The 19,807-nt window shown below is 52.8% G+C and overlaps 5 protein-coding genes across 5 annotated transcripts; 2 read left to right on the top strand and 3 right to left on the bottom strand.

Annotated features, from left to right (window-relative positions):
- Positions 1 to 665: 665 nt before the first annotated feature.
- On the top strand, positions 666 to 3,074 carry mvp1 (sorting nexin Mvp1; the record flags this gene model as incomplete). Its single annotated transcript, XM_056880364.1, has 5 exons — positions 666 to 1,119; positions 1,189 to 1,968; positions 2,023 to 2,165; positions 2,218 to 2,811; positions 2,865 to 3,074. 5 exons carry the CDS (start codon positions 666 to 668, stop codon positions 3,072 to 3,074), a joined length of 2,181 nt encoding a protein of 726 aa, XP_056745602.1.
- Positions 3,075 to 4,290: 1,216 nt separating this feature from the next.
- On the top strand, positions 4,291 to 7,554 carry N7443_000307 (Na+/H+ antiporter Nha1; the record flags this gene model as incomplete). The annotated part of the gene is made up of 1 exon (XM_056880363.1): positions 4,291 to 7,554. One exon carries the CDS (start codon positions 4,291 to 4,293, stop codon positions 7,552 to 7,554), a length of 3,264 nt encoding a protein of 1,087 aa, XP_056745601.1.
- A 481-nt stretch (positions 7,555 to 8,035) lies between these two features.
- N7443_000306 (tethering complex subunit PEP5) lies at positions 8,036 to 11,308 on the bottom strand (the record flags this gene model as incomplete). Its single annotated transcript, XM_056880362.1, has 9 exons — positions 8,036 to 8,410; positions 8,465 to 8,863; positions 8,912 to 9,418; positions 9,468 to 9,803; positions 9,859 to 10,092; positions 10,143 to 10,775; positions 10,830 to 11,123; positions 11,179 to 11,247; positions 11,294 to 11,308. The coding sequence occupies 9 exons, from the start codon at positions 11,306 to 11,308 to the stop codon at positions 8,036 to 8,038; spliced, it is 2,862 nt and encodes a 953-aa protein (XP_056745600.1).
- A 353-nt stretch (positions 11,309 to 11,661) lies between these two features.
- N7443_000305 (uncharacterized protein) lies at positions 11,662 to 13,752 on the bottom strand (the record flags this gene model as incomplete). Its single annotated transcript, XM_056880361.1, has 1 exon — positions 11,662 to 13,752. The coding sequence occupies one exon, from the start codon at positions 13,750 to 13,752 to the stop codon at positions 11,662 to 11,664; it is 2,091 nt and encodes a 696-aa protein (XP_056745599.1).
- Positions 13,753 to 15,063: 1,311 nt separating this feature from the next.
- amdX (putative C2H2 transcription factor (AmdX)) lies at positions 15,064 to 18,588 on the bottom strand (the record flags this gene model as incomplete). Its single annotated transcript, XM_056880360.1, has 1 exon — positions 15,064 to 18,588. One exon carries the CDS (start codon positions 18,586 to 18,588, stop codon positions 15,064 to 15,066), a length of 3,525 nt encoding a protein of 1,174 aa, XP_056745598.1.
- Between the last annotated feature and the right edge of the window lie 1,219 nt (positions 18,589 to 19,807).

Genomic DNA, 19,807 nt, shown 5'->3' with positions numbered 1-19,807 from the left:
GTCGGAGGCCAGCACAAGGCAAAGTGTACCAAACCCATACAAAACCAGGCCCAATTGAACAACGCCCGCAATATTTCACTCCTCCTACTTCCTTTCAACCTCCTATTGTTCTCCCGCCTCTCGCTCGTCAGTCGATGATCAAGTACTTTGGACCCTCAATTAATCGCGATGGCGTGTTGAATCGATGAATGTTGAGTATCCTAACCATTCTCGGGGGCACAGTCTTGCTGTTCGTTAGTAAATGGCCTTTCCACAACCTACTCCATGGCCGGAGACAAAAATTTCGTATTCATCATTTGTGAAGGGTGCTAATTGATTCATCGACCAGTTCTTTTCAGGATGCTAATCATGGAGACTTCCAAGGCTGTTCTGTTCGATAGCGCCACCCAGACGGTGACTAAATAAGCACCGAGTTATTTTCTCTCGCAAAAAGATAATAGAATCATTCATATTCACATTCTACCATATAAATCTAAGAATGAAGTTATCATGAATATCAATTGTAGGACAGAGACATTCCCGACATGGTGTAGGTGTCGGTGATCCACCGTGCGACCATCCCGACCGAGCTTAGCTCCGCTTGATCGACCCAGACCTTCGTCATTATCGCCATCACCTCCACACCCCGAATCCTCACCCCCAGACATTCCACCGGCGGAGTCACAATGTCTCTGTTTGGAACATCGCCAGAGGAGCCCTCTGCGGCACCGGCCCAGAGGTCCAAATCCTCGCTCTTCGCGGATGACGACGGCGACGATAGCTCCTCCACTCCTTGGAATCAGAACAATACGGCCAAGCGAACTGCACGGCGCGACCTGGTCCGCACCTTGCTTCCCGCTACCGATGTCCCCGAGAGCTATGTCGACGCCTATGATCTGATACTCAATAGCGGGGATAGGGTCGGTTCCGGAGTCGGACTGACCTCGATTAGAGAAATTCTGTCTAGTAGTGGCCTGACTGCTTCTGATCAGGGCAAGGTCCTCAATCTGGTCGTGTCTGGCGACCTAGAAAACTCTGGCGGGCTGGGTCGTGCCGAGTTCAATGTCTTGCTGGCGCTGGTCGGATTGGCGCAAGAGGGGGAAGACCTATCTTTTGATGCTGTCGATGACCGTCGCAAGAGTGAGTGACTTCCTTTGAACCCTTTGAATAATGCTTTACAGCCCATAGCTTAACACAATCTACACGCAGAGCTTCCCCAGCCTAAGAGCGGCTTCCTTAACCGGCTCCGAACATCGAATAACGCGCCCTCCGACCCCGCGGAGGGACGACCAGCTACGCCCCCGCCCCAAGTGACACCGTTACAAGAGCCAAACTCAGCGCGATCCCGGCGTTCACGACGAGGATCTTTGGGCCTGGGTGGCGGCTTGGAATCCGACCCATGGGCAAGTCCAGAATTGCACCGTAATCACAACCACGAAGCTACCACCACCGAAGAGCGAGTCAAGGACGGCTTTGAGCGTGTTGTAAACGGATTCGGAAGTATGCGCTCTACAAATGCATGGTCTGGTGGTAGAGTGGCGGAGGAGGCCAGACAGAGCGAAGCACCACAACAACAGCAGCAGCATACAAACGGTCGAACCGAGTCAGCACCGCCCAGCAGCTCCGGCTCTGGGTGGGGAAGCAATATCGGTGGGCCACCTGGGAATGATACGTTTGTTGCTGGACACGCCCCAGCCCTCGGTGGCTTCGGACCTCCTGGTGACGACCCTGGCGATATCGCCCCCCGGCGTCGGTCTCTGGGTCTTTCGCGGCCTACAAACCTACGGGTCGAGGAAACCGTCACGATAACTCTCCTCCAGGAGAAGGAGGGCATGTTCATGTTCCAACATCGAAACTACGAGGTCAAGTCGCCGCGACGAGGGAGCACAGTTGTGCGTCGGTACAGCGACTTCGTCTGGCTCTTGGATTGTCTACAGAAGCGATTCCCCTTCCGACAATTGCCCCTTCTCCCGCCCAAGCGCGTGTCAGGTACGTCCAGTTCTGGTTGAGGCACTCCAAGTTGTTTGCTCACCTGTTTGGAAGTGAATGGTACTCATTTATCAGCGGATTCGACTACTTTCCTGGAAAAGCGGCGCCGTGGACTTATTAGGTTTACCAATTCTCTCGTTCGACACCCCGTTCTTGGCCAGGAGCAGCTGGTGACTATGTTCCTGACCGTTCCCACAGTAAGTTTCGACCCACTCTATCAATCGAGACGTACGTCTGACTCTCGACCAGGAACTATCCGTATGGCGCAAGCAGGCCACCATCTCCGTCCAAGACGAGTTTGTTGATCGTGCTCTCCCACCTGATCTGGAGGATTCTTTGCCCGCCATTCTCGACGAGACCTTCGAGACTGTCCGCAGCGGCGTTCAAAGGTCTGCGGAAATCTATATCAACCTGTGCACTCTGCTCGAGCGACTGGCCAAACGCAATGACGGCCTGGCTGCCGATCATTTGCGATTCTCCCTGGCTCTGCAATCGTTGACCGAGGTCACCAAGGACACTTACTCGATCGATACCAATGATATCCCCGCACTGAATACCGGCATCACCTCGACCGCCCGACACCTCTCGGCCAGCCAAAGTCTGCTAGAAGACGAGGCACGAGCCTGGTCGGACGGTGTCCTCGAGGACCTGAAACGCCAGCGAGACGTCCTGGTCAGCGTACGGGAGATGTTTGATCGGAAGGACCGGTACGCGCGGAACAATATTCCGCAGCTCGAACGCCGGATCGAGGCCAGCGAACGCAAGCTGCAAGAGCTTCGTGCCCGACCAGCCGGAACCGCGAAGCCAGGCGAGATTGAAAAGGTGGAGGACTCCATATTCAAGGTACGGTGACCGATCCTATATCGGGGGTTCTCCGAGACTAATAAACTGTGCAGGACAAAGAGTCAATCGTGCAGCAGCATGCGCGAGGCGTGTTCATCAAGGAGTGCATCCGCGACGAGCTGATCCACTTCCAGTCGAGCCAGTATCACATCAGCCGTCTGCACCAGGACTGGAGCCAGGAGCGAGTCAAATATTCCGAATTGCAGGCGGATAACTGGCGACAACTCAGTGATGAAGTGGAGGGGATGCCGACCGGAGAGTAGAAGTAGTTGGGCCGACCTGGTCGTACATAAGGGGGACTTACTTTCTGACGCACCGAGACCCGACTAAGTCCACATTTTTGGCCAAGCGCGGGGTGCGCGATCCCCGGATTGCAGTGATGTTCTTGCTTGCTTTTTTTTTTCCCCTCGTGATTTGCCCCAATTTCCCCCAATTTTCTCCGCAAATGCCTAGCATTTTTTTCGATTGAATGTTTCACATGTTGGAATCCGGGCTATGTGTTTTGAATTCCCCATTCCCCAGTCCGCCTTGTTGCAAGAGTGTTATACTGGAATCATGAAACACATATTGGCTTCGAAATCGAACACATCGAAAAGTCATCCCATAGTGACCAAAGTACCCTAGGTACATAGATGCGTAAAAATACAGGAACGATGACGTCCGCAAGCCACGATTGGCGCAGATCCACCGAAGAGTGGATGTAATGGAGAATAATGGTCAATTTGAGACCAATTAAATAGACTCAAATGGCGACGGCCTTGGCGGCTCACAGGGCTGGGCAGCCAATCTTTCCTTGGCCTGAAAACGTGTAAAATACCGGGATCGGCTTTATCACCTTTGTTCCCTTTCTTGAAGACTCTGGGGTTTTCTCTTTGTGCTAAGTCTGATCAAGGTTCTTCTAAAGATCAATTACTATTCTGCCATATCATCCTAGCTGTCTCTAAGAGCCCTGATTCTAATTATCCGCCAGCCAAGACTCGTCCGCCGACGACGTGGGGCGCAAAAGTCTCGGCTGACGAATCCCGCCCGTTACAACAAGACCTCGTTCTGGGCAAATCTCCTCGAGCGCGCAAATCGCTCCTCGGCCAAGAGTCCCCCCAAGACTCTGCGCCCTGCTCACTCCTCTCTTCTCTTTCTTAACCCCTAAGGACTGGTTGAAACTACCAGTAGAATACCTTTCCCTTCCCCGACCTCCTCCGCTTCCTCGTCGCGCTCGGGCAATCAAGCATCTATCCCCTCCTCTATATTTCCGACTCTGCCGGCTCCCCGAGCGTCAACCCGGCACCTGTCGACCGGAATTACCGCTCAGCCCTACAGGGCTCGTCGTCCGACCATTGTCCGACCATTCTCCACTCCCACCACCTCCAAGGCATGAGGAGCTACACGATCATTCGAGGCGGAATACCATCTGGTAATTGATTGAGGAACGGGGTTGCGACTCTACATAGTCCCTGAGTCTGACGCGCAAGTCCCTACACCATGGCGTGGGATCATCTGGACATCGATAAGCCGCATCTGGCGTACATGATCCTTGGCGGCTTCACGGGCCTGTTCATGCTGTGCTCGCTATTCGTCAAGGAGAAGCTTTACATTGGTGAAGCTACTGTTGCCACGATCTGTGGTATTATCTTCGGTCCGCACGCTGCGAATCTCTTCAATCCCCATGAGTGGGGCAATGTCGACAAGATTACTCTCGAGTGTTCGCGCATTGTACTGGTCGTGCAATGTTTTGCCGTTGGCGTCGAGTTGCCCAAGGCTTATATGGAGCGTCACTGGAAGTCTGTTACGTTGTTGCTGATCCCTGTGATGACGTGTGGTTGGCTGATTACCAGTTTATTTATTTGGTGGATGGTACCTCCGCTGAACTGGTTGGAGAGTCTGGTATGTGCTGCCTGTGTGACGGCCACTGATCCTGTCTTGGCTTCGTCTGTGGTTGGTAAGGGAAAGTTTGCCAAGCGTGTGCCTAAGCATTTGCGTGATCTGTTGTCTGCTGAGTCTGGTTGCAACGATGGCATGGCTTTCCCTTTCATTTATCTTTCCTTTTATATTCTCCGATACCGACCAAATGCCGGAGAGGTTTCGCTGAACTGGTTCTGCATCACAATTCTCTACGAATGCATTTTCGGCGCCATCTTCGGCTTTTCAATTGGCTATTTGGCCCGCCATGCCATCAAGCTCGCCGAACGAAGGGGTCTGATCGATCGAGAGAGTTTCCTAGTGTTCTACTTCGTTTTGGCTGTTTTCTGTGCCGGATCCGGCAGTCTCCTGGGAATGGACGATCTACTGATTGGATTCTCATGCGGTGTTGGCTTCAGTAACGACGGATGGTTCACAGAGAAGACCGAAGAATCGCACGTTTCCAACGTTATCGATCTTCTGCTCAACTTGGCATACTTCGTTTACTTCGGGTCGATCGTGCCGTGGGAGGACTTCAACTCTCCCGACCTGGGCCTGACGCCGTGGCGATTGGTTGTGATTGCGCTTTTGGTCATTTTCTTCCGTCGCATTCCGATCATGTTGCTGCTAAAACCTATAATACCGGACGTCAAAACATGGCGTGAAGCCCTTTTCGCTGGTCACTTTGGTCCCATCGGTGTCGGTGCCATTTTTGCTGCAATTCTGGCGCGAGCTGAATTGGAAAATGACGACACCCAGCCTTCACCGGAAGGTAGTCTACCTTTACCTGGTGATGAAAACTACTACATTATTAGGCTTATCTGGCCTATTACGACCTTCCTGGTCATCTCGTCCATATTGGTGCACGGATCTTCAATCGCTGTGTTCACCCTTGGCAAGCGCATCAATACCTTGACAGTCACCCTGTCTTACACTCAAGCCAACGAGGAGGGTCCTTCCTGGATGAACCGTTTGCCCCGTGTCCAGTCCATTGCCAAGGGCTCTATGTCCTTCCGGAAGAATGACTCACTGGAGGGCTCGTCCGAGGAGAAGCTGCCAGAGTATCCTCCTGGTACCCTGCCGCCAATTGGCATGCCTGGTAACTTCCTTCGCCGTGTGCGCGACGACGACAGTGAACCCCAGAGCGTCCAAAACGAGCGTCAAAAGCCTGTGCGCAGAAGAAAGCGCCGTAAGCATGACGGTGCAGGTGGTCCAATCAGCCAGTCTGCTATCATGCCTGCAAGGCGCACTGAAAGTGAAATCGAGGCCGAGGAAGACCAAAAGGAATTGGAAGAGCGCGATGCCGTCGAGCGTGGTACTTCGCCACCCAACGCTGAGCGCGACCGCTTCGGCCGCGAACCTGAATTGGAGGTCTTCCAAGAGGGTCACCACATGGTTATCGAGGACGAAGAGGGCAATGTTCTCAAGACTGAAAATACTAGCCACTTGACTCCAGAAGATCAGGCGCGTCATATCGAGGAACAGCGCAGGCGTCTGGAACAAGACAGGAGTGGGGAGCTGGCGGCTTCCCAGAGCCAGCCTCACAAGAAGGACGAAGGTGAGGAGATCAAGGAGGCTCTCGATAAGAAGGCCGGCCACCCCCTCGAAAAGACTCGCGGAAAGTGGACCAGCTGGATGGGCCGTGGCGGAAAGGAGCAGAGCAAAGAAAAGCCCGTGGAGAAGCCGAAGGAAGAAAAGCCCAAGGCCGACTCTGCCAAGCCCAAGCACCGTTCTGCCCATGCTTACCAGTTTGGTAACACTATCATCGTTGAGGACGAGGATGGTGAGGTGCTGAAGAAATACACCATTCCTGGCGACAAGTCTCATAGGCCTAAGCCCGTTCAACCCGAGACGGAAGCCGGACCATCCCGACCTCCGCTCAAGCGTGGTATCACTCGCATGGGTACCTGGTTCGGCATGGAAGAAGATGGCAAGACCGCCCAGGCTGAGCAAAAGAAGCCTGCACCAAGAACCCAGACCGAGGACTGGGCCACGGATGACGGCTTGCGATTCACTCTGGCTCAGAGCCAGGAAGTTGATTCTCAAGGCATTGGCCACAAGGGTCGTCGCATGAACAAGCACGAGTTCTTCCAGCAGCTCAGAGGCCTCGATTCCAAAGCCCGTCGCGACATGGTGCAGCAAAGCGATGCCCCCGAGTCTGTGAAGGAGGCTGCTATGGACGACGCCAACCAGGAGGAGAAGCAAGAGCGCCGGCTGTCTGCCGCTGCCGCCGCTGCCACCACCGGTGTCATCCCCGAGGAGGCAGCCGAAGAGCTTGAGTCAGAGTCTATGACTGAAAGCGAAGTCAGCGACGATGAGACCGACGACGGCCGTGGTCCTGGCCCCAACGTCGCCTCCTCGCTGGCCAAGTTTACTCACGGTAGCTCCGCCCAAGAGCGCCGCAGCAACCTCAGCCCTGCACCTCGCACCCGAGACCGTGCTCGCCGTGACTCGGAAGACGATGGCACTGAGCGTATCCCTCCCTCTCGTCTCCGCAAAGCCGCCGGCCTCGCTGCTCCCCCACGCCAGAGAGACGACGCCACGGGCGAAACACCCGCCGAACGTCGCCGCCGTCTAGCAGCCCTGGGCCAAATCCACAACGACGATTCCGCATCCGATAGCGACAACGCCATTGCCTCCGACAGCGACGATGACGGCGAACCCCGCCAAGTCCCCAGCAAAATCTCCTTCGCCGAAAACCTCAAGCCTGAACAATCCAATCAAAGCGGTGATCAATCATCCCCATCTGGCTCCGGCTCCGGCTCAGCTTCAGCTTCAGGCACAGGATTCACTCCGGGCCACCGACCCCGCGTCTCCTGGGGCGGCGAAAAGGGTCGAGGCTCCTAATACCATACTCTTACCTCCCTCGTGAGGCAACGCTACATCCCGCATATCTTGCGCATCACTGCTTTGAGTGCATGACCATTTGTCACGCAAGATGACACAGTGTACACAATCACTGGACATGAAATGTTTTTTATCATTCGAGTATTTTTCGTTTTTCCGCCTGTGCATAGTACATTTGTTCTGGGAAGTAATTAATGCATCGAGCGGTCTGTGATTGTTCGAAATTATAGTTCTTATTCACTGGTGTTACTAGAGGAGAGCGAGATCGTGAACAATGCATTTTGATTTGCATAGCCATTTTTGTCATCCGTAAACGTACTCGGCGTAGAGTGCTATTTAGCCATCTCATTTGACTTTCTACAGATGTAGAGATAAATTGGAACCTAAGATGCACGTGCAATATTATTCGGATTGAAAATGAGGTATCAAACAAAAGCAAGACTATGTATCTCTAAACCATTGAATACATCCACAGATCCCTCTAATCCATCGTCGCCTGCGACTTCATAACCCCCCTTCCGAAGAACTCACTAACAACACCGAACCGATCTCTTGAGCGCGACAACTCCCCCTTGAACAGATCGTGCTGATCAGCCGAGTCAACCTGGCGCTGACGAATAGCACGTAGTGTGGAATTCGTTGGCGCACAGACAGGACACTGAGCATCCTCAGAGGGGTTGAGACAGCGCTCGTGGAAAGAGTGGCGACAGAGGAAGTGCACGGTGGGCAGGTCTAGTGTGCCGCCGCAGGATTGGCAGCGACGAGACTGGAAAACGATGGGTTGGGTGGCGAGATTGTCGAGTTCTTGTTTCTTGGTGGCTGTTTCGGATTTGTAGCTTGTGATGAGGCGGCGGTTCTAGAAGATAATTAGGATTTGGTTATAGCTTTGGCCATGGGGGACAGAGCATACAGTGGTGATCTCTTTGCGTTCACGGTCAATGTTATCGCTGAGATACTTCTTGACACGGCCCATTGTGACCACGGCGTTGTTGCTAAGGGCTTGGATCACTTGCAGCGGAGAGAGAAGGCCGTCTTGGTCGATGCGGCGCAGAACGACATCCAGCTCTTCGCCCGCTTCCTCGAGAATTTGTGGGCTTGAAGCAAAGTATGTCAGGGCATCGACGTAGAGCTGAGGCTCGTCGGGACCGTAGCGCCTCAGAGCTTGGATGGCGCCTTGAGTGTCCTTGGCGGATGTAAAAGAACGGAAAATGTCCAGACGAAGACCTTCTTGTTCGCGAACAAGTGTCGAACCTTCCCGGAAGTTGGAAAGATCGGAGATGAGAAGAACATTCGAAGTTGAGATAGGAATCTAGTCATTTTAGCTGGGCAAATTCACATCACAGGTTGAGGTACTTACGTCTTTTCCTTCAATCAGCTTCTTCGCCTTGTTCTCCCATTCTTGTTTTTCTGTCGGGTCTTTCTTTCCCTTCGCGGTGTCGAGATACATCTCGAAAAGCGTCGTGAAGAGATCGACCTTGGAATCCTTCTTCAAGTCGGGCTGTTGCACAAGGGTCTCAAGGAAGCTGATGAATTCTTGTGGGTGGTCGACAAATGCCGAGAACGCACTTCGAGGCTTTGGAACATCGTATTCCAATGGTACATCAGCGGGGTTTTCTTCAAACGCGGTGGTCTCAGAAGCCGGAGCCTTGGTCTGAGTTCTGCTCCCGCCAGTCATATACCGCAGCGGGAGGAGTCCCGCCAGGCTTTGCATGGTGCTTGTTGGTTGTGAATGAGGCTCGGCAGGAAGCTCAACATCAGTGTGCGGCCGATATTGTCCAGTATAGTAAACCTTGAAAAATTCCGTTGTGCGCTCGGGGCAGTGAGTCAGGAGGACTCGGGCGTATTTCATCAGATTGTGATAAGCCTTGTCGAATTAGTATCTGAGCCCCTGGGTGTACTCTTTCATTACTTACCGCTTCGGGTTCCAATCGCCAGATATACTCCACAGCTTCGGCATACTTCTTGGAGTCCTCAATAAGTATATCGACCACCATATCATTTTCTCCGTGTTTCGTGGCAAGATAAGCGGCTTGTTCGAAGTATCCTCCCTGGCGACACATTGCAATAGCTGTCTCCAAATCAAACTTGAGCTCCCCGGGAGCTTGAATGAATGAGTCGAGCTTGCTGGTGTCTTTCAATTTTGCGTAGCAATTCAAGAGAAGTGTTGTGTGGTCCACTGTCGCACGACCGTGGTCATGCAATTCCTCCAAATACTCTATCAAGTTGTGAATCCGCTGCGTATCCAGATACTGTATCACAAGTTAGCAAAGTAACCTCTCGTCAAACCTGGTGTACTGAACGGACCTTGCGAATGACTTGAGATGGTTCTGTATTGTCAATTGCTCGAAGGTACTGCTGCATAGCTGTGTCGTAATCGCCACGCTGGTAGAGGAAATCACCGTACTTGCGGAAGATGGCATTCTGTTGCAGAGGATCGATGCCAATCTTTTGCGCAAGATTGATAGCCAGGATATAAAGATTGCGCTCGTAGAGGATTTCAAGCCTTTGCTGTAGGCTCTTTTCACGGTATCGGAAGATCTGCAACTGGTAAGATAACTGGTTTCACCGTCTGAAGTCGAATTGCATACCTTTCCCTCAGTCGTAAGCAGATAGAGATCACCCCATTCCATGAAGATATACTTCATCGGTGCCACTAGCGCCTCACTATGAGCAATGAACTTGAGATCGGTATCAAGCAGTGTGAATGTCGTTGTGCCAAAGATTTCGTCCCCAGGGCTGACACCATACTTGCGCAACGACTCGCGTCTGCCGGTACCTGCTTTTGGAGGGCAAACTAACGCCACGTAGTCACGGAAAGACTTGATAGACGTCTTGGGGCTCTCGAAAGCATAACTCTGCCCCCGGCCCCGAGGACCATATGTGTAGACAGCATCCTCTCTAGCAATGAGTATATCCCCCGTCTCGTGATCCGGAGTCATGCAACCCAGCGCACATCCGGTATCGTCCAGTACGCGCGCAGGCTGACCCTGTCCCCGTCCCGAGATAACCAACGTGAGGATGCGGCTTGTCGTAGATATATACAACACAGTGACAGACCCCTCCTGTATTTCAAGACCCGTAATCGGCTCCTCCGATTCGAACACAATGCGTTGGCGCGCGCCGCGGTCGTGAATCAGGTCGCCTCGGATAATCGTCACAGATCCATTTGCAAATCCAACCGCTACTTGCGAGAGATCGTCTACAGCCGCAAACGCTGAAATCTAATCTAATGTCAGAAAGGAGCCCAAATCAAAAAAGTTATTGGTCTCGCGCACCGGAAACTGCCGTCGCGCATTCTGCACCGAGACGGTCGACAGACATTGCGGCCCACCTCCCTTCTTCTCCGTATCCAGCGCCCAGACCTTCAATACCGGCTCATTCGACATATCCTCGGACACCGTAACGAGTAGGGAGGTACCATCGATCTGCTTCATGTGCATGATGGAGCCGGCGTCGTGGGCCTTGAACGAACGTTTGACGCGGAAACCCTGAGTGACGATATGGATGAAGCCATCGTGGGTACCGAGAAAGAGGTTTGAGGAGCCGGTGCAGAGGCTGGAGAGGTCGCTCTGTTCATTAAGTGAGCTGGTGGTCCGTATGGGGGGAGGTGGATTGAGGCCTTACACCGAACGGCGCGGAGCTCTCGTCTGGTATCTTGACGAGCGAGACGTCGATGAAGTTGAACGCTTTCCACTGTGCTTGTTAGCAATGCAGATACAAGGGACATGGACTCTCGTACTGATGTCAGAGCCATGACTGGCCATGGGTTATCTGGTGACGGAGCTGCGTTGGAGATGGTCGGGAGCTCATCCCCGCTGACGCTCGGGCCACTTTGTTCCTGCGGATCTAGAAATTGGAGGACTCAGCGCTTGAATACTCTTATTCTTAGCTTCTACTTTACATTTCTGGGATTCTGAAACTTTTTGAAATATGCATTCAAGTTCTATTTGTCAAGAAAAGAAGAAAAGACGTCATCGCTCCAATTTGGAGTTCAAAGCACGCTACAGATGGTGGAAATGGGGAATCATAAGGATCAAAGCAATCGTGACAGACTGAAAGATGTGCTGTCGTAACAATGAAGCATTGGAAGTCGTCAAGTGAAACATATCAGGGTCTTGAAGCACATGAGTGTATATTTTGAGATGACTTGCCCATTCTACCGTGCTGGCTGGCCGGTTGAATCTCTTTGAGGAAGTCAACGCTCTGCCCTAACCAGCTTCCCAAATCGTCAATCGCCTGGCTCAGGGGAAAGCCATCTCCACCTTGGAGACCACCTTGGCCATCCTGGGCCGTTGCAGGCGTGTCTCCACTCAGGTCAAAGGGCAGAGCAGTCCCCTGAGTAGTGGATGGGTTCACGGGCGCTTGTTCGGACGGGTGTACAACATCATGTGGACTGGAGTTTCCAGCCCTTGATAAGGCTGTCACACACACATTTTCTGCAAATGGTGGCGAGCCTTTTTGAGATCTACATTCACTCTGAGGTATTCCAAGTTCCTGGGGATTTGATTCTTGCGGTGACGTCGGACGGTAAGCTTGGGCTTTCTTCTCGGTGCTGAACGTGAAAGGCGTAGCGGCATCGATCATACACTGCGTGCTCATAGCCTGCGTTCTGTCCCTGAAAGTCTGCCTGGAGCTTCGTGGTAGGGACTTACCTGCCGCACTAGGTCGATAAAATGGTGTTTCTTGTGCTAGCAGTACGGAGTCATCACCAGAAGGAGACTGGGGGCGTGGCTGAGCCGGTGTATTGCCCTGGCCCTGCTCAGGGCTTTCCAGGTCATCTTGGAATGACTTCTGGGCATGAAGTAATGCTGCTTGCGTTGAGAGCTGCGTATCGGGGCTGTTATCTCCGGTGTGCTCGGTGTCTGTCTTAGGCATCGCTGTTGAGTGCAATGATGGCATGCGGTCTGACACGCCGGGAGGAGGAGGTATTTCTTGCGCAGATGGAAAGTCTTCGTAAGAGTTATGCTCAGTTGGGACTTGTGGGTATGTTGCTGTGGATTCCAACTTTTCGGCGTCGGCAAACCTCAGGTCCTTTGATCGAAGAATAGACCGATTCGCTTCCTTTGCACTGCCATCATTCGAAGGCTTTACGGCTGGCTCTGGTGCATCTGGTACTATAGTATCGCCATCTTGCACCTCGATGGTCTCGGCGGACTGCGGTGCTTCCGTGAGTTTTTTGCCAGGAGACTTTGAATGGACCTGCAGGGTGGAGTCTTGGTGCCAACGTCGATACTCAAAGCGCGGTAATTGAGATGACGAGTTAACCACACGGAAAGACGTAGCCGCATGTCCATTTTCTTTTGAAGATATCTGGTCATTTTGAAGCGATGAATTGGCGACTACAGGAGCTTGATACGTTGACGAAACAATCGTCTGAGCAGACCGCGGCAAAGCACGGGAAGTGGCGCCCGGATCCAGATTGCCGGGGGTAGTAGATATGTTTGGCGTCGGTAAAGCAGGAGAATTGGAAGTCTTACTTCCAACTGAGCGAGAAATGCCCGTTCGAGAGGTGATATCTGCTTGTCTAGAAGCAATCTTCGAAGTCGGGGAGCTGGGTGGCTCAAATCGCCCAAAGTTCATGGGCTTCCGGTCTTTTCTCAGCCACTGGTTTGTATCATTTTTTACAAATGTAACATCGTCTGCCGCTGTATTTATGGATGAAACGTCTCTCAATTTCTTCGCTGAGAGGCGTGGGGCTCGATTCTGCTGATCCGTTTCTACTTTCTGGAACGGTCTCTTTCGAGCTGACCCGATAATAAAAGAAGACTTTGGGTGCTGAGCCGAAACAACAGTAGATGTCTCAGCAAGAGATGTATCAACTGAGGGACGAGATGTCGCTAGATCGTCTCTGTACTTCGGGCGACTTGGGTCTGTTTCCTGTACCACGGGCTCCGCATCCCGCACACGAGAATCCGACCCGACCGTTCTCGAATCCAGATCGGCCGCAACCTTCCGTTTCTTGGTCCATGGGTTCTTCCAGCCGTCATCGAACGGGCCGCGGAGAGACGCAGAGAGAAGAAACAGAGGCTGTCCTCGAAGGTATGATTCAGCAAGTTTTTCAATTCTTCGGTATTTGGCAGCAAGAGCAGCATCGTCCAACTCATCGTCGGAGCCCAGCAGGTCGTCCGGGTTTATATCGGAGGTCGCAAGTGAGCATGATTCGATGGTGATCGGAGAAACGGGCTGCGGGAAGGGCATCGGCGTGAGGTGTTGATATCGCCGCTTCGTGTGTTCAGGGCGGCAGTCGAATACCGCGGCGCAGCAGTTGGAGATGGATCCGGAGGGGTTATCGTCATATCTGGTCGAACAACAGGGTTGGGCTCGGAGCCTAACGCGAAAAGAAGCACTCAACGCGTGAACTGCCCCAGCAACCGCGGAGTGCCCACGCTCACGTGAGACCCACCCTAAGTATACAAAATATCACTTGCTCTTTTACTGTAGTTATACAGGCAGCCAGTCACTCTATAGCTTATAGCTCAGACTTCATCGTTCGGAAGTTTGGAACATTCTCAGTAAACCTACAATTACAGTCTCTCCATACTCCTAGAAGGCGCCATTGCCTAATTCGCACTTTCAAGAAAACTAGTAGGCATTTGGCGGTCATCTTGGGAATATTCGGAAAAACGGAAGACAAAATGGGAAACAAGATTGGATCGAATAGGCTAGTCGAGGCATAGGGTGAGCGATCAGATTGCGTAGTGAGCCAAAAAGGGCGATGTGATTGCCCCTGTACTCCAGATGCCGATCGCTTGTGAAGCAGTTGGGTATTTCTATCATCCTCGAAAATATTTACCAAGTTGTCCGTTCTCGATAAAATAGTTCTCTATCCCATCTATGTCCCGTCTATATCCCGAGCTGTATCGCAAAGAGCCTTTCGAAGAGGACTCGGATTTCAAAGTTGAAGGTTCCAACCATGATACTCCTATGCTTCGGATCACATGCACAAGCAATTGAGTACACCAAGGCTGCGAAAGTACATTCCCCCAGAGGCAAGGACTTCCAATTGGACTACAAGGAAAGTATCGAAGAAGAGAGAAACTAAGACGAGGACCTGCAAGACTGTTTCATGGTTGGTAGCAGGGAGATGTACTTTCTCACACGGCACACAACACTACGAGAGTACGCAAGCCACAAGTCAAATGCAAATCGTATTCACATGAGGTATAAGCATAATTGAACACAGAAAAGGCAAAAAGTAAAAAGATACCTAGTCAATCAATACAGCAGCCACACCAGCAAAGCCTACAGTCATCAGGCTCGTACAACAAATATCAACGCTAACAGTGTGCCAATAAAGGTAACTTGATTGACATGACAAAAAGGGGAGGGGGGTTCTATGGTAATTCGAGGGTATCGAAGCATTCAGTTTGGTGCCGAGGCGCGGGTAACAGAGAAACGGGGGGAAAAGTGAAGAAGTGAAATAGAGAAAAAGAAGGAGAGCCTCGGGACTTTAAATCATGACATTGCCGCAAACATAGGAAGACAAATCGGAAATAACACAGGGGGTCGTTAAGTAGTCATCATAACGGAATTCTCAGCTCGCTCCTTCATTCGCATAGCCTGGGCTTCCAGAGACCGCGCCATCAGTTTAGTCACAGGCCACACTGCAGCACGGTCTAGAAGGCTGGCTGTGGCTATTAGTATTTTACATCCGTATCCGCCCTCCACGACGGAAGGAAGGCGTTGCATCACGCTGAGTGCAGACATGGAATTGCTGTTCTGCACTGTTCGTTGCATTTTTGATTCAATGCTTGAGAGGATTTCTTTAATCTTGTCGATCAGCTTGCAGTCTTCGTCTTCGAGGAGCATTACGCCTGGAACCTGGGTGAGATCGATGTCGTCACGACCCAGGATGCCGAGGTAGGGACCGACGCGCTCTTGAACGGTAGTTATCCATTCTGCGAGAACTTGAGAGCAATCGAAGGAGCACATTGCGCATTGGATGGGCAACTCGCGGGATGAGAACTCGGCGAATGTGTTGCCGAGGCGGTCGGACATGTTTATTGAATCGGCGGCGTAGAAGGCGGCTTTGCGAAGGTGTTTCTCGCGCTTCGATTGACCTGTTTTGTAGACGTTTGAGAGGGACTCCATAGGTTGTTCTTGGGTTGGGGTTTTGGAGAGGGTGAGGTCGGCTACGCCTAGGTCGTTAATGGATTCTCGTCGGCCGTCGAACTGGCCGGTAAGGGAGGGGTCCACTAGGTCATTCATATTTGTGTCGACCTGTTGGAATATCTCTGTGCCTCGGGCGAGCTCGTCTGCCATGCCGTTCCAATCCCGTTGCCAGAAAGCCTCTTTGCAGCGACCCAAGTTGACGAACAGCCGAACGTAGGCCAAGTCCAGAAGTGGAATGCTATCTGCGGATAGCGGCCCGGCGCCAAATGGATTGGGTCGCTCCAGACTGTGGACTGGGTTGCTTGCCCACGCAGCCTGCCAGGCTCGGAGAGCCGGCTCGATATGTGCTTGCATGGCTTCGGTTTCTTGTGAGGTCCATTGGCGGCCCATGTGTCGTTGCCGGGTTTCCCAGATATAATTGTGCAAAGAGTAGATAAGAACGAGACATCCGAATGTACTGGGTTTATTGTCTGCGCTGGTCGGGTCGTCGGAGTTTCCACTGCCGAAAAAAACATTCGAGGGTTGATTCTGCTGCTCTCGTTGGCTAGCAGTCAGAAGAGATGTCAAAGCGGCAGAGAACGAAACGCTATTGACAGAGGCTGTAGAACCTCCCATTTTCTTCCACGCTTGAGGAGATTCGGCAGCCCAAACATCCTCCTCGCAAGGGAGGTCAAGGCGGATTTCAGAATTTGTCAAAGCAGGTGCGTGGTTGTACGCAGATACAAGGAAGCTTGAGAGTACAAAGATGGCGTAAAGGGTACGCTTTCGCTCTTCAACGATTTTCCAATTCAGCCAATCTTTTCGTTCTTTTGGCTGACTGAACGACGAAGACATCCAATTCTCCGTATCAGCTGCATCAGATACACTAAACCCGGTGTTGAGGTGATCGTGCGGGAGGTTCTTAGAGTCCAGATGGTGGGTCAATTCAGCCGCGCGGGCCAAACTAACCAAAGCGGCGCAGTGAGTGCTTGCGATATCCGCTGACGTCTTGTCACCACAGCTATGGCCGTAGATCACGTTCAACAACATTGCCTGGACCAGCCAAAGCGGTGTATTTTGAACTGAGTTGTCTCGTGCAGAACTGGAACGACTGAGTGCAGCGGACATGTCGGCTTTGCGTCGCTCTTCAAGGTACAATTGGATCATCTTTTTCGCGGCTTCGAACAAATCTTTAGAAGCAGCAGCGTCATATTCGTACAGGGCACCGATGGCAGCCATCGAGAGTATCAGGCAACCTCCGCCTCCTGCGACACCGGTAGAGCTGAGGTTGAGATGTCCACTGGGGGTGCGAAGGTTGCTGGTGTACTCGGGAGCTTGGAAGTTGAGGGTCGGGATGTGAAGAAAAGGCATATGGGGGTGAAAGTAGGTGATGTAGGCGGAAATGTAGCGCTGCATGTCTGAGGTGCTGGGCAGTTGACCGGAGCTGTTGAAGCCAGTCGAGCGGGCGAACAACTCGCGGCTACTCAACATACTAGAGGCGGGCTGAGAATACTTGCGATGATTGAAGCCAGTGGGCTGCGACATGCTCGCTAATAGAGCCTGTCGTGTGGAGTCTGTAAATGTATCCGTTGAGACTGGGGAATGTTGACTTCGTAGGGCACTATTCGGGAAAGGAACGTTGAGAGGATTAGGAGATTCTCCGTGTGTTGCCATAGATGATGATAACATACTCTGCGAATGTCCCCCCACGATGGGCTGGCCAACCGACGTCATGGATGGAGGGGTGGCGTAGTTCTCGGCAAAGGGGTTCTGGGTCATCAGTGACTTGGGCGATACGGTCTCTGGCGGGATCCCCAACTCGTTCAGCGTCGTCGGTGAAAAGTCGATGGCGAACTGGTTGACCGAAGCGTGTGTCGGGAACGGGTTGTGCCAGCCATTGGAGATCGGAATGCGGTTGGGTCCATCCAGCATGGCCTCACTGATTCCACTCTGGCTACCCGTACTCATCGCTGAGGGCGACGACTCGTCGATGACCGAGTCGTTGCCGTTTCCCAGCGCCACCGCCGCGTCGAATCCGTTCATCCAGTCGAAGTTCATTTCCTCGTCCATCATGGGATCCGTGGCGGGGTGCATGCCGTGGGGGTTGTGGCCGAACGGGGAGGTGGGGGTGTCACCAAAGCCCTGGGGAGAACCTGCAAAGTGTAATTGTGCTGGGTTGATGGTGCTACCGTGACCCATCAACATACCATCGATGCCCATGTCAAAGCTGCCGTAAACTGGGGCTGTCCGCAGATTACCGGACATGTCCATGGGGAGCCCTGAAGTCTCCAGCTTGGCCAGTCCGTTTACCGGAGGGTGGCCCGAGCTGAAACCCCTGTAGTCCATACTTGAGCCGACCGAAGAGCTCAAGCTGGGGTGATATGCATGGCCTTGGTGGTTCGGAGCGGATGATGGGTTAGCACCGTCGGGAAGCCCCAACGGGTTCCCACCAACATGACTGATAGTGTTTGCTCTGGGGCGCATCGACGAGGCATTGTTAGCAATAGAGTTCTTCCGCACCCGATTGGCGCCGCCAGGAGCACCACTCGTGCTCTCTCGGCGACCATTTCTGGGACGAGATGACGGAGTAGAAGTCATGTGCAACTTTTGCTGATGACGGAGCAAGAGATCGCGGCGCGCAAAGCAACGGGCGCAGTCGGGACATTCAAAGGGCTTCTCCTTCGTATGGGAGCGCTCATGGCGCTTCAGGTGCTCCAGTCGCGCAAAGGAGCGACCGCAAGTAGTGCAAACGTGCGGCCTCGGCTTATCGGTCTTGGGAGGAGGGATGTTCCCATTGGCGGCCTGGCCATTGGCCTCGACCTTTTTAGTCTCCTTCGGAGCTACCGACGGTTCAGAATTCACGGAGCTGTAAGTATTCCCGGATCCGTGGTACTTACCAGGCATATTTCCGGGGACTTCGTTGATACTGGCAAGATCAATCATAGGATCTAACAGCATCCCTAGAGAAGCGTGATTTACCCCACGGAGCAAGCGTCAAAGCACCGGTCCCAAATGGAGGGGATGGTTCGCAAGTATGCGATGCGGGGGTCCTTTGGAATGCGAACGGTCACTCTCCGGACAGGGACGAGGTTCGTCGATGTTTGTTGATTTACACTGTGTACTGTCGCATCAACGACTGATGTTATGTCAGCCCATATTTTCTTTGACCCTTTGATGATGCGTAGAGGGGCCAAGGTGACCCAGGGTAGCGAGGTTATTCATGAACCTTGGCCGGGACAGGACCCACCAAAGCAAGTCTATGGTGATGCTTTTGAATCGTCTCGAGCGAGTTCGAGAGGAAAGGGGTCAACAGGAAGTGAGGACCTGCGGCCGGTGAACGGAATGGCGTCTTGGTATTGACGTCTTTGGGGAGGGGGGTATCAGCAAGGCAACCGACGACTGGGAGCACGCAACCACAGCACAACCACGAATCGATACGAATTCACGATTCACGATTCTGTGGCAAGACCAAGCAAGAGCACACTCACAGATATGATCGAAGGGTTACAAGGTCAAGCTTCCCTGAACTGCGAATGCTCAGAGCATGCAAGTGGATAAGCCGGAGATAACCGAGATAGCGCGACAATTGCAGATAAGAGTCACCGAGAGCTATCCACACCGGGTCAAAAGAGAGAGAAGTTGGAGGTGAAGGGAGGTAGAGGTTAGGAAGGGCAGGTTGGAAGGTTAGGATACGAATAGGAATAGGAAAGGAATTAGAGAAGTTGCCTCCGAATCAAATGAAAGGTACCTGGGTCTGGGTACCAGCGCCTGTCGTGGCAGTAGTGGCGGTTACCACGCCGTAATCACCTGGTTGCCGTCCGATCTGTACCGGTGTACTTCAAGCTACGCAGTCCTCAACACAATCTACACAGGTGCGGCAAGTACCGCCCCCGTACACCCAACATACCCCAACCCTCGCGACACGAATACCTCCACGCCACACGCACGAGGTGACAGACGCTTTACGAGACAAAGTACAATACTGAAACTAAGTGGAACCCGCACGGGCGGGCGGCCTGCATCGCCAATGGCCAGGCGGCGATTACCCAGGGTGATACTGAATGCGGCGTAGACGCAATCTTACACGCACGGTGCTGCGCCGGTCGGTCCACGCCCACCAGTTCACCAGTTCCTGGCGTTATCGGACAGACCCATTGGCCAC

The sequence above is a fragment of the Penicillium atrosanguineum genome (assembly GCF_028827265.1).
Source record: "Penicillium atrosanguineum strain IBT 20685 chromosome Unknown utg000001l_segment0_segment0, whole genome shotgun sequence".
NCBI lineage: Eukaryota > Fungi > Ascomycota > Eurotiomycetes > Eurotiales > Aspergillaceae > Penicillium > Penicillium atrosanguineum.
The sequence above is the reverse complement of the archived record's forward strand: the minus strand, read 5'-3'. Positions and strand labels throughout refer to the sequence as shown.